Here is a 13,191-nt window from a genome sequence, read left to right on the forward strand (position 1 = left end):
TCATCATTATTACTATTATTATTATTATTGTTATCAATATTATTATAATGAACATGATAACAATGATACAGATTTTTTGCTGGCAAAAGTGAACATAAAAACTACAAAACTGTGCATGAACAGTCGTATCATTCAAATGACACATAAGTGGTAAAAGACAAGAGCAACCTACTTCCATATGAAATCATTTTAACAGAACATAACATTTATAATATCATTGTTCCCACACTCCCCCCCCCTTTTTTTTTCAACCACCCTCCTCTGAAAAAAGCCCTGTAAAATGACAACAACAAACATTCTGTTACTCCTCTCTTCTCTCTTTCTCTCTCGCTCACTCTGTATCTCTCTCTCTCTTTTTTTCTCTCATTCTCTCTCCTCTCTCTCTCTCTCTCTTGTTCTCTCTCTCTCTCCCTTTCTCTCTCCCCCCTCTCCGCTTTAACTCTTCAACAACAGCAACAACAAGAACATCAACAACAACAACACCACCACCACCAGTATGCCTCTTTCCAACAGCTCCCTGTCCTCACCTTGCCCATTTTGCTGACAACAACCAAAAACACAAATGCCACTGTCCATCGACTCCTACAGCCCCCAGTACCCACCTTGTCCATCTTGCTGCCCCCGAAAGGTTTGTTTGCCATGATGTCATTGTCCTTGGGCACACGGTACGGCTTTGTCTCACGGTCCCACAGGCCTTCAAACTCTGGCGCCGCCAAGTCTACCACATTCTCTTCTACATACAGGGGAAAATAAGAGAAAAAGTAGATGAACTTTGTCTGTAATTTAATAATTAAAAAACAAACAAACAAAACTTAGTCTGTAAATTAAACAATATCAGGAATTTCACAATCTCATAGTCTGTAAATGTTTTTAAAATATATGAAATCTAAACAACTTACAGTCTATATTTTAAAAAGTGTCAGAAACTAAGCACTAAGAATTCTTACAGTCTACAGGTAAAGACATAAAACAACACAAATTCAATACATATATTTTTGTCCTGCACACACAGAAATATAAATCAAATATGCTCACAATCTTCAATTAAAAAGTCATATCAGAAATCAAATATATCTCAGTCTGTACATACATGCACATCGCAAATTAAGTAAACTTACAATCTGCGCATAGAGAACATTTGCCAAGATTTCTATATAAATTCTCTCTCTAAGTCAACCCACCTGTTTCATCATCCAAAGAGCTGTCGGAGTCCTCGTCAGCGGGAGGCAGTGAGATCTCCACGGGAGCAACGTCCCCCTCCTCGCCCTCCTCTCCTCCCTGAGCCAGAGCCTTCTCCTCCTCTGCCTGGTCCAGCCTCTCCTGGAAAATGTTAACGACAAACATCAGAGTCAGAGTCAAAGTCAAAGTTACAGTTAAAGTCAAAGACAGAGTCAAAGGCAGAATCAAAGTCAAAGTCAAGGTCAAAATAAGTATCAAAGACAGAGTCAAAGGCAGAATCAAAGTCAAAGTCAAGGTCAAAATAAGTATCAAAGACAGAGTCTAAGTCAAAGTTTAAGTCAAAGTCAGAGTCAAAGACAGAATCAAAGTCAAAGTCAAAGATAGAGTCAAATCGAAGTTAAAGTCAAAGTCAAAGACAGAATCAAAATCAAAGTTAAAGACAGAGTCAAAGTCGAAGTTAAAGTCAAAGTCAGAATCAAAGTCAAAGTCAAAGTCAGAATCAAAGTCAAAGTCAAAGACAGAGTCAAAGTCAAAGTCAAAATCAGAGTCAAAGTCAAAGTCAAAGACAGAATCAAAGTCAAAGTCAAAGTCAGAGTCAAAGTCAAAGTCAGAATCAAAATCAAAGTCAAAGTCAAAGACAGAGTCAACGTCAAAGTTAAAGTTAAAGTCAAAGTCAGAGTCAAAGACAGAGTCAATGTCAGAGTCAGAGTGAAAGTCAAAGTCAGAGTCAAATCTCTGGCTGGATAACCTTCAACTCTCTCAGAGTCAAGCTGACACTACAACGTTTTGTGTATGTGTTCTTTTGTCAAATTTGGTCTATTACAGGTGTATATGTATTTGTAAGGATTGTCATACAATGAATGGGCCGGTATGCATGAAACATGTTGTGCAAGCTGTTGAAATTTTTTGTCATGGTGATAAAGATAATAATAACAATAATAATAATATTCACTTCTATAACGCCCACTGCCTAGTTGTTCTGCATACTGCTATTGTATCCTCCTAAAGTGTTTTTATTAGTGAGGATCTCACGCTGGCTGTGCTCAGGCTACATCAAACCAAAACAAAAAAAAGACGACCACCTCAAAGAAACTGTTGCTGCTGCGTGATGCGGTGAAGATTACTCATAAGGGTATTCTGATGCTTGTGGTGTAGGTCAACAGACAAGGAAATTTCATTAAAAAAATTAAAATATAATCAGAACATAAAACATAACAGTAAATGTTTCACTTCCCCATCAACACAATTTAGATTGTTTGGGGGGCAGGAACAAATTTGAAGAACAAAGAAAAGCAGAAGTATTTGAACCCATACCAACTGCACCAATTCGTGAACTCATCACCTTTACATCAGAGTCCCCTTCAGGAAGCAAAGATCTACGTTCTTCCTTCCTCCCACTGTCAGTAATCGCTTTGTTCTCCTCACTATCGGGGGTTCCTGCCTCGTCCACATTTACACCCTCTTTGGAAATACTTGCACTTTCATTTCTATTTTTGTTCTTATTTTTCTTCCCCTTTTCTTCAACAGTTTGTTCCTTTTTCTTCTTCTCATTGTCTGCCGGAGGATCGGGGGGAACAACTGTTGTCATGGAAACGTATTGTTTCCCTTGCTGTTCACACAGAGAGTTGAGAACCAGACATTATATTTTATTACAATTTTGTTATTATAAGTACATGTAGTACTTGAAGTTTTAGTATAGAGAAACACATCAAGACAATCACAATCATTTAGCACAGGTGGAAAAGAAAGAAAGACAGTTTAAGACAGACAGACAGAAACAACAAAGGGAAGGAAAAGAGGTATGACCTGACACAGCATCACCCTCCTATCACTTGCAGGTACACTTAGTTGTACTGGGTATATTCATAATTCTAAGACAAAGGACTTCATGTCAGAGCCAACCCAGGCCAAGAGGGCTACAATATCGTGGTAGACAAACTGAGATACTCGATAAAATCAATTCACGCCTCTAGAACTGTTCTCACATCTTCTGCATATTTAACAGCAAAGAGCCTCCTTTAATAGCATAGACACTAGTAAACTCCTTGTAGTGTTGATTTCATTTCATATAGTCAATTTTTTCTTTAATCTTTGATAAAATTTCAACTACATAAAAACAATTCATGTCTCCTCCGTCTGGTAACTTTGAAAAGAAATAGATAGGAAAGCGCTCTACACTTTATAACAAAAATTCCACTCTCCTCTTCAGTTGTTTGTTTGAGTACAGAGAGGCACATCGACAAAGTAACAATCATTTAGAGCAGGAGGAAAAAATATGACAGACATATGACTGAAACAAGAGGGAAAGAAAAAAGTAAAAACTATAAGTAGCACCTTCCAACCACCCTCACATTAACAGAAATGTGAAAAATCAACAATAAGCAAACCATGCACACAAAAAGAAACAACTTCTGACTTCTATTAATAATAACTCTTCAACTGAAAGAGCACTTGCAAATTTTTTTTTTGCCATTTAGAATTAGGAAACAAATTATTCAACAAATAAAAACTTTTCAACAACTTGAATACCATCTGAGCCGATAATTTTCTCAGCATTTTGGGATAGTCTTCATCCACACAGAATGATTCATAAACTTCTAGGACTTTTCCATCTTCCTCTTCTTGAGATTCCTGCCTCATGTCACTGTCCTTTTCTTCCAAAGTCTCTTCTTTTTCTGCTTTCTCTTTGGAAGCAGCCTGAAAAGTTCTAGAACCTGTCACACCATGGGAGGAATCCAAGGGACTTAAGGACGGAGAAACAGAGAAATTGCCTAAGTGTTGTGCTCTATATCTACAACGGAGTGTTTTGGCAAATCATGAATGAGATCATCCATATTTTCAATAGTTGAGTCTTCTTAACTCTTTAACCCCAAAATCATTTTCCACATTTTGAAGGAATTTTTTCAAGATCTCATGAAACATATAATGGGGGATACACGCACCATATTCATAAAATAGTTAAAACAGTTTCAAAGTGAAAGAGGAAGTAGCTTAATATTCTTTCAAGTCAAAATAAGTCTATTCGGATTTGTAGAAGAGTGTATAAGTAGTAATGCTTCATGCACTCTGCAATCTGACCAGATGCTGGGACTGTCCATTTGGGGACTGGGTGAGTTTCACTGGAAGCTCTCATTGTCCACTTAGGGTTATAGAGTCAAGTGTCTGTCCGATAATGCGTGATATCACTTGCAAGAGTTATGACATTCAACATCCGTCTTGTCTCTCTCAAGTTTCAGGCGTCAGGATATCACTGTCATAACACAATAACTGTATGAGCCATCTTATTTCGGGTTTCTACTTAAAGGTATGCCAAAAATGCCTGCTACTCATTTTAGTACCCCCAATAGTGGTCATATTAGACCGGAGGTCTTAGTAGACAGTGTCATTATTTTATTTTAGAATGCCCGCAGGAAAGTGAGAAGTGGATTTTTGCACACAAGATTGTCTTGAACAGGTGGTCATTAGAGCAGGTTTAACAGTAGTTAACTAACCACACCAGTAACTCTAACCACTGACCAGAATTTCTTTCTCCTTGTTGTCCATCACCGTCTCCTCCACCTCTGCCACCTCGTCTGCCGTGGCCTTCAGATAGTTTTCCAGAGCGTTCAGCGGCTTCTGAGTGTGAGCCGATACCCTCTGGTGACGGGACAATATTTCAGTACAACAGATTATTTTTTTATATTCCTCCTTTATTCTTTTTTTTTTCAGTGGCTTCTGGGCATGAGCTGATACCCTTCAGTCTCTGGTACAAGGACAAGATGGAAATAAAGAGAATTTCTTTTAAAAAAAATAAAAAAATCCCCACCCATTCCTGTCAAATTTTTTTCTTTCTTCTTTTCATTTCTTGTAAATCTCTTTCTCTTGCCCATTCTTAAAGAAATTACTCATTCTGAATTGTACACCAATGCCTGTTTGATATGTCAGCTGATTTCTTCCAGTGGCGTGGCCTGGGCTAAATATGTGCTATGTTAACAACTGGAAGGAAACAAAAAACGAAAAACACCAGCAAGAATGGCTCCTATTTTACACTGTGTTATTTCAGGCTCAGCAACACAGAAATTCTCAGTGAAACTCTCAGTATGGTCTGTTCAACACTGAACTGTTTCCTATAATTGAAACAATTATCATAAGGCCCTTTTTTAAGTGTCATTATCAAAGTGAATTAATCTAAGTATACTGACCAACGACCAAATTCATCTAAACATGCTGACCAACGACAAAATTCATCTAAACACACTGACCAATGACTTCTCTCGGTCTGGGCAGTCCCACAAATATGGTTGCTGCTTCTTGCGTTTCTTCAAGTTCTCCTCCTCCATCAAGATCTTCTGCATGATGCTGGCTTTCTTCACCTTTTGATCCGTTTCAAACTGCCTGAAAAAGGCAACATTACTTATGATTGCATTTATAATAGCCTATCCACACTCTAGTCTGATTTACAACAGTTGTTATGCCAACTGACCCTAGCACAGTCAGAAACATCCTCGGTTTTCCAAGAAGCAAACAGTGCAAGTTGTCAATTGAGCTCTAAAACACTAACAAATTAATTGATAAGATTTTTCATCACTGGTAAACTAGACAGACATTCTGACCTGGCTTAAGACTTAAGCTACAATAGGAAAAACACCACTTAAAGTAATCAAATGATTCTTGAATCTGTTCTAACTATACTGAACGAACAAACAAGAAATTATTTTTTCTCTTACTGCTTCTGTTTCTCCACTTCATTTCGTCTTTTCTTTACAAGCAAAATTTCTTCAGGGTTTCCTCCCTTTGCAGAAATCCTCTCCCTTTCTTCTTGTTCCGCTGACTTTTCTTTCCTTTCCGCCGCCTTGTCTCTCGCTCTGATGGCTCGTAGATTTTCCTAAAGAGAAAAAAAGACATGTGTAAGCCAGTAGCCTAGTAATGAAAACATCAAAACATGACATGTGTCACAACGCAGTGGATTCAGGCGCTCGTCAATTTTTGGGCATAGGCCTATGGAGTTATTGGTATCATCTGAAAGCTGATTTATTTGCCTTGTTTCCAATGAAACAAATATATAGTGATCTTAAATAGAACTCAAGATATCTGCATATGGTTTCAGTGGTGAAATTAGTGAGAAAATGGCCGCCAAAGTTTGGTAACTCCAATTGCTAAAGAGTCTTTGAAAACTGGAAAATGACATATTTTGTGCCTTTAACCAATGTTTTTCAGTAAAAATCACACTGAAATGTGTTTTACAAGGATTTAAAAGAGGTTAAGCCAAAAAATTAAAATTCGATAAAAAATTTCCAAACAAGCGGAAAATGCTTGTTTCTCCGATTTAGTTATTTTGACGACCGCCTGATTTAACCACGCTGCCTCACATATATATGGAATGAGAATTAAATTCTGAAAGCTTTGCAGTTTCACATCTGCTTATTCTCCTCCATCCAAAAAAAAAAAAATCCAACAAAAAAACCTCAACAAAAAACCCAATTATAAAACACAAAACAAACCAAGGGGTGACAAAAAGGTCAGCATTGGACCTACCCTGTTATGAGCGATGTCATTCCTCAGTTTCAGCAGCATGTCCATCTTCGAGGTCATGTCTGTCTTGTATCTTTCCTCTTCCTCCTTTTGCCTCTGGTTCAGTCTGTAGGAGGTACAAGGTGAGTATATTTAAGATAAGAAAGAGATATCAAGAATAGGACCAAGAGATATCTACCATAGGACAAAGAGATATGTACCATAGGAAAAACATGTCTGAGATAGAACCAAGAGATATCTAGATAAAGCAAAAATTTATCTATAACAGGACAAACAGACTGATATTTACAACAAAATACAGAGATATTTATGATACGACAAAGAGACATCCACAATAAGATGAAGAGATTTTTTACAAAAAGAATACAGTGTCCTTCACATTTTACTAACGACTTTGCCAGCACACTGGGAACACCTGAGCGTAAAACACTTATGTTTGAAAAAAACTTGACTCACTTGTTGAGAGTTTTCTGCAGATACTTGTTTGCTCTCTCGTGGCTTTTCTCCGCGTCCTCGACCGCCTGGAAGTGACGTCTCTGGGCGTCCATCACAGCGTCATGATGGGTTCTGACACACAAGGAAAACTTTGTCATTGAGAGATCACTGTTAGCAAAGACACCATTAAATAGAATTATAAGAGAACAGCTCAATTTTCATATACTGAAACACCATGCACTGTACCTGTCCTTCTACTCAAATTTAAAAAAGGGGGGGGGGGTAAAAGAAAAGGGGAATTTATTACTTGAGATTCAGAGTGATGAAAAATATTGAAATTAGATCAAATGGAAGGGGCACAACTCAAAACATTGCACAGGGTGACTTATCCTGTTGATCTTTTATTGCAGTCTTCAATTTGACAGTATGAAAACACTGGTAGATCCTGTTAAACATTTAAAGAATATTAAAACAAAAGTAAGTCTTGTATTACAAGGGCAGGAAAAACCAGTACTGTAAAATCCAGATCACATGAATTTCACGGGATCCGAGAATTTCATCAAGGGAAGTTGAAATGTATAAAACAAAGAGGGGAGCTCTCCTGATACCCCCCACCCCAATTCTTCTCCACCCCCCACCCTCCCCCTTGACTCCTTTCGTGGTAATAGGAATTTCATGATAAACAGCTTCATGTTAAACAAAATCTACAGCATATTGAAAAAAGTAAAACAAGTAAGTACTTCTGGTCTTTCCGTCGAGTGACAAGGGCCTGCCTGGCAAGCTGCTCCTCTTTGTGCAGCCGCACCATGGCCATGTCGGTTTTCTCCTTGCTCAGCTGGTGCTCTCGCTGAAGCAGGTCGTCCTCTGCCAAGATAAATTTCCCACGCTCCACCTCCGCAACCGCCAGGTCGTACCTAAGAGTAGTAGCAGGAAGAAAGTCATGTACGTGGGTTTTTTTTTTTTACATTTTCTTTTAATCTGCACAATTACAGCAGTGGTGTCTGTAGTATATTTTCAATGTGGAGAAAATGAAAGGTAAACATTGCTATTTTTTGTTTCGTACATTTTTGGTAAATTTTCAATATGGAGAAAAAGAAAGGCTTAATATTTTTATTTAAGTATAATTTTGGAACATTTTTAAAGTGGAGAAAATAAAAGGCATTATGTAACTGTTTTATATTTTAAATAATTTTGGTATATTTTTAATGTAGAGAAAAGGGAAGAATTAACATTACTTTCTTTTGTTTGGTATTTTTTTGGTGAAAGTGAAGTATATCCCCCCCTGTGTCTTTGCACACACTGACAATCACAGCCAGCTGTTTTCTGTTCCTGTAAGAACATATCACCAACCCTGACTGTGACCCTCAATGTGACCGCCAGATCTGAGGACGAGGTTAAGTCAGTCTCCAAAGAGGGGTCAAAGTTTATTTTTATCTTTTTTTCCAGCATCCGTAGTGCAGTCACATATGTAGAAACCTGACTTTGGTTCCCATGAAAGGAGAATTTTTATTGAGAATCCCTCTCAGTCCAGGAAGGCTCTCATTGGCGGGGTCGAAGCCTGCCTCCTAATTGATCTAAACTGTATGGATGGCGAAGTAAAAACATCTACATTAAAAAACATCTTAAAAAAATTTCAGTTCCAAATGGGGAGTCTAAGTTATTTTGACCTATATATGGTATATTTTCCACATGGACAATGGAGTGGCTTACTCGGCTTGGTCCAGGCGGTCCATGATCATCCGCTCCAACTGTTGTTCCTCCTGAAGCTCCTTGCAGATTCTCTCGTGGGCCGCCCGCACCCGGTGAACTGCCGACCTGACAACACACCACAAGGGGGAATGTTAGAATAGCAACAACAAGTTTAATTACTATGAATGACAAAATCATTATTCAGAAACCAGACGGACAAAACTGTGTCTTGACGTGGTGAAATCAGGCGCTCATCAACTTTTTGGCATATGGAGTTATTGGTATCATTTTAAAGCCTGTCTATTTGCCTTTATTTTGATGAAAACAATACCCATTTAGCTTGGATACAAGTTGAGATATTTGCCATTGAAGGAGGTGGGGTTAGTCTGGTTTAAAAAGTAAAATTAGCGAGAAAATTGCCGCCAGAGTTCAGTTATTTCCTAAGCTTGAGAGCCCCGTGGAAACTGAAAATCTACATCTATTATGCATTTAATCAGCGTTTTTCAGTAAAACCCACACAGAAATGTGTCTTTAATGAGCATAAAAGGAGTTGAGCCGAAAAACAAAATTTTGAAAAAACCCCACAAAACCTGCTGAAAAATGCCAGTTTCTTCACTTTCATTAGTTTTGACCCGCGCCTGATTTCACCACGTTGCCACACAATTTTACTTTTGCTGTTAATAAATGAAAAATATAGGTCACAAGCCACATGTGAGATTCTATTGAGAGATAGTTTCAGAGCAAACAAAAAAAGAAATCCTTCAAAACTGCCTAAAATACTCCAGGATATCATAGAAATTAACAAAAGCAGGCAGGCATGTGGGCATGGTAATGGAAAGTCAGGGAGAAGAGAAAAACCAGCATACAAGCAAATTCATAAAGTGTTTTACTCACTGGTTGCCATCAGATTCTTTTGTTTGAATCTCCCTGAAAAGAGAGTTCCTCTCAGCCTCATAATTCTGGATTTGATCTCGGCACTTCTTCAGCTCTTCCCTGTAAGAGGGAAATACCAAAATCAATATCAAATTTGTGCCACCAAAGTGAGAACCACATTCATAATATCACCAAAATCAATATCATATTCATATCACCAGCATCAAAATCACATTCATATCACAACATCAATATCACATTCATATCACCAACATCAATATCGCATTCATATCACCAACATCAATTTCACATCGCTAATGTCAATACATGTATCACATTCATATCATTAACATTAATATTAATATCACATTCATATTGTAATCAGAGGGAGAGAAGTCCCAGGATTTTAAGATCTTCAAGCACTCACCTGGACTTGTCGGTGACGTACTGAGCATGTTTGACCTTCTCAAGCAGCTGGTTGAGGTGACTCCTCAGGTGGATCATGCGGATCTGCTCCTGCCAGTTGATCTTCTCCTCCGGGGTCTCAGGGTAATGCTGAGCATACCTGTGTGTGAGGAGATACAGTGATGTGAAGAATGATGGGGGGCGGGGAATGTGGAAAATTGTGTAAGTTTAACGTCCCTTGCAATACTGGGAGATTTTTTAAAAAGTAGGACCTCCGGATTTAATACCCATCTTCAAAGGGACTGAACCAAATGGAAAATTTGAAGTAAAGGGATTTTCCAAAAGAAATAATATCATATTGAGCTGAGCCTCGAACCCCTGACCTGCAATCTCACAGTAACGAGTTCTGCAGCCTAACCACAAGACTGCTGAGAATGGATTACGTTAACATTGTGCTAATGGACACTGTGAAGAGCATTATTTGCTTTTTACACAATAGTGCCTCACAATGAAATTTTAAACAACAAACATGAAAGTAGTTAAATTTTCATCCCTCTGTAGAGAGCTTCATTCTTCTCTCAACAACCACAACTGTTATGAGTCCCAAAATACCCCAACCCCTCTTCATAACACACAAAAAACAGCCCAACTTTGAGACTTTTAAGTACGGTACAAGCAAGAACAACTGGCCAGTTTGATCTTACTCTTGCATGGATTCAGCTTCATCCTCATCTTCATTGTCTGTACTGAGGTCCAAGTTTCCATCGTAATCGAGTATTTCATCGTCATCATCATCGATGTAACCCAACATCATCTTTGCATTGGCCGTGTACTCCATGCTCAGTTACTCTGTACTCCTGAATATGAAGCAAAAGTGACAGAGAACAGTCAAATTAGAAATAAAAAAGTGGATAAGACTGATAACTAGCAAACTTTATTGACTAATAAAATAAAGCATATATTATTAAGTGGCTATACTCGGGCATCATGCCACTGAACAGATTGAAAGCTATTCTCAGGCGCCACGTATAGTTGCACATGTCGCTTCTCCACAGCTTTCCATCTCCATGTTGTGACCATTATTGTTGCAACTGAGTTCAGTGCCAGATGCGCCTTCTTGTACTTCCGGTTGTGTCTGAGGGTTGTTGGCGCTTCCGGTGCTGGACCTTTGACACAGAAATTCCTCCTCCTTCCGTCACTGGAGCTTTCATGGAGTAGTGGCTGCGTGTCCACCTATGGTGAATCGCATTCTGAAGAAATGCCAACCCTTATCAGTGTTTGTGTTAAGCCATAACGTGCCAACAAGGGAGACGGAAAGCTGTGGAGAAACGACATGTGCAACTATACGTGACGCCGGAGAACAGCCATCAATCTATTGACCAGCGCAATGCCAGAGAATAGCCTTTTACTGATGGTTAGACTTTCCAAGAGCAAAGCAAGTCCATACACATAAAGAGCTGTAATTTAACAGTATGTCAAACAAAAATAAGACAACTTTTCAAAGTATAGATAAGATGTTTTCCATTAGATCCTTATTATAATGTATTTGCTTTGATTTGTACATTTTCTTTTTAAGAATAGCAGCAACATTTCAAAACTGAGGTGTGTAATTTGTAAACCGAGCAATTATAATGGCCAGGAGAGAGGTAAAGGAAGTCAATATGTTGTGTTGTCAACTTACAACTTGACATCTTATCAAGGATGGCTGACATATGTTAATATAACTTTGGTTGATATCACAACAGTTGACTGAGGAGCTATATAGGAAGCACCCGACCACAGCAAGATATGAGAAACAAATTTTTTTGAAAGACAAACTGGAAAGGTCAACTTGTCTGGATTTTTTTTATTTCTCTTTACTAGTAGTAGCCAAAATTAACTTGATAGAGCCTATAATAAAAAAAAACTTCAAGCCACAAAAAAACTATATTATGCACACATGATAACTGCATGTAACAATAAACATTTATTTGGCTTTCATTAAAAAAATCTCTCCTCCCCAAAAGTGACAAATAAATTTAAACTTTAAATTAAAACAGATTCACCAATACATTTAACATTATGCACCATCGACCACTTTTTATTTTCAATTAAAAAAAATATTAAATTGAACATATTCAATAATACTGTGACTGTGATCACAGTGGTGACAAACGCGTCGAGTGACATACAGTACAGTGACAGCAGTGTGAGGCTGTGTGTAGTGTGCGATGTGGTTGCTAACGAGATATGCACATTCCAAAAATACGATCTACTCGGCAAGAGCAAGAAAAACCCACTACTATCTAAATGAAAGCGTACCGATAAATGTATATCATCAAGCAAGTACACAAGCAAGGCCTCTATCGATTGAAAAATATCTCTGCTTTGATACCAAGCTTTCCTTGTCTAGTTACTAGACGCCTTCCGCCATCTTGTTGGCAACGAGAGCTTAAAATCTCAAACCGGATAAAACCTGGAACAGTTTGTTTCGTCTGTGTATGTTTTCTTTCAGCGCCTTTTTAGGAGCATGTTTTACTATAAATCAAAGAAAGGTAACTCTCGGCTAGATCTAGCCGGCTATTTTACTATAAAGTTTTTCTATTTTTCTGAATGTCTGCTGTCTGGGTACTACCAGGTAGATCTAGATTAGATCTAGTGTGAGTGAGTGTGTTGTCTTCATCTTTTCCACTGGTTAGAGCCTAACTTTAATTAATGTGTGTCGTTGTTAATTCTAACGTTTTTAAAGATAAATTCAGGTGGAGCAGTCATTTCTTCGACTTTGAATCATCTCCTTGGCCTTCACGGTTGCGGAGATTTAGAAATTTACTCTTCTCTTGTCTCTTGTCCTTCGTCTGTGCTGAGAACTTTACAAGATGGTCCACTCAGCCAAAAAAGTGTCCGCCGGAAGTCTGCTCTTTGCTTCAGATGGCGCTGCAGTCTGTTTTGAAGCTCTCTTTGGTTTTTCCAGAAGAAGAATAGGAATAGCACCTCCTTGCGTGCGCAGATCGACTGCTGTTCATCAGCAGTTCGGGTTCGTTCAGTACGGAGTTTTAAGTTAAAAAAAATTTTTAACTCTTATCCTGCGTCTGTGCCCAGATGCGTATCTTATCAGCAACC

At 38.3% G+C, this 13,191-nt stretch overlaps 2 protein-coding genes across 5 annotated transcripts in view; one reads left to right on the plus strand and one right to left on the minus strand.

Moving 5' to 3' along the window:
* Positions 1-12,535, minus strand: part of LOC101858971 (cilia- and flagella-associated protein 74) — a gene marked incomplete in the record, with an annotated part of 55,408 nt that extends 42,873 nt beyond the window's left edge. Inside the window, 13 exon segments of the mRNA XM_035972514.1 lie at positions 603-733; positions 1,182-1,320; positions 4,696-4,815; positions 5,421-5,553; positions 5,886-6,043; positions 6,694-6,796; positions 7,147-7,257; positions 7,866-8,039; positions 8,836-8,940; positions 9,709-9,807; positions 10,115-10,252; positions 10,797-10,949; positions 12,394-12,535. Coding sequence (XP_035828407.1) covers positions 603-733; positions 1,182-1,320; positions 4,696-4,815; positions 5,421-5,553; positions 5,886-6,043; positions 6,694-6,796; positions 7,147-7,257; positions 7,866-8,039; positions 8,836-8,940; positions 9,709-9,807; positions 10,115-10,252; positions 10,797-10,930 — 1,545 coding nt within the window.
* A 92-nt stretch (positions 12,536-12,627) lies between these two features.
* LOC101857210 (putative tRNA (cytidine(32)/guanosine(34)-2'-O)-methyltransferase) overlaps positions 12,628-13,191 on the plus strand; it is an 18,432-nt gene continuing 17,868 nt past the window's right edge. The window contains exon 1 of one of the 4 annotated variants that reach the window (XM_013088299.2): positions 12,628-12,709. The gene's annotated coding sequence lies outside the window, so the exon portion shown is untranslated. The other 3 variants (XM_005108780.3, XM_005108781.3, XM_035972515.1) reach the window with 3 other exon arrangements.

This window comes from Aplysia californica, unplaced genomic scaffold (assembly GCF_000002075.1).
Source record: "Aplysia californica isolate F4 #8 unplaced genomic scaffold, AplCal3.0 scaffold00719, whole genome shotgun sequence".
NCBI classification, from domain to species: Eukaryota; Metazoa; Mollusca; class Gastropoda; order Aplysiida; family Aplysiidae; genus Aplysia; species Aplysia californica.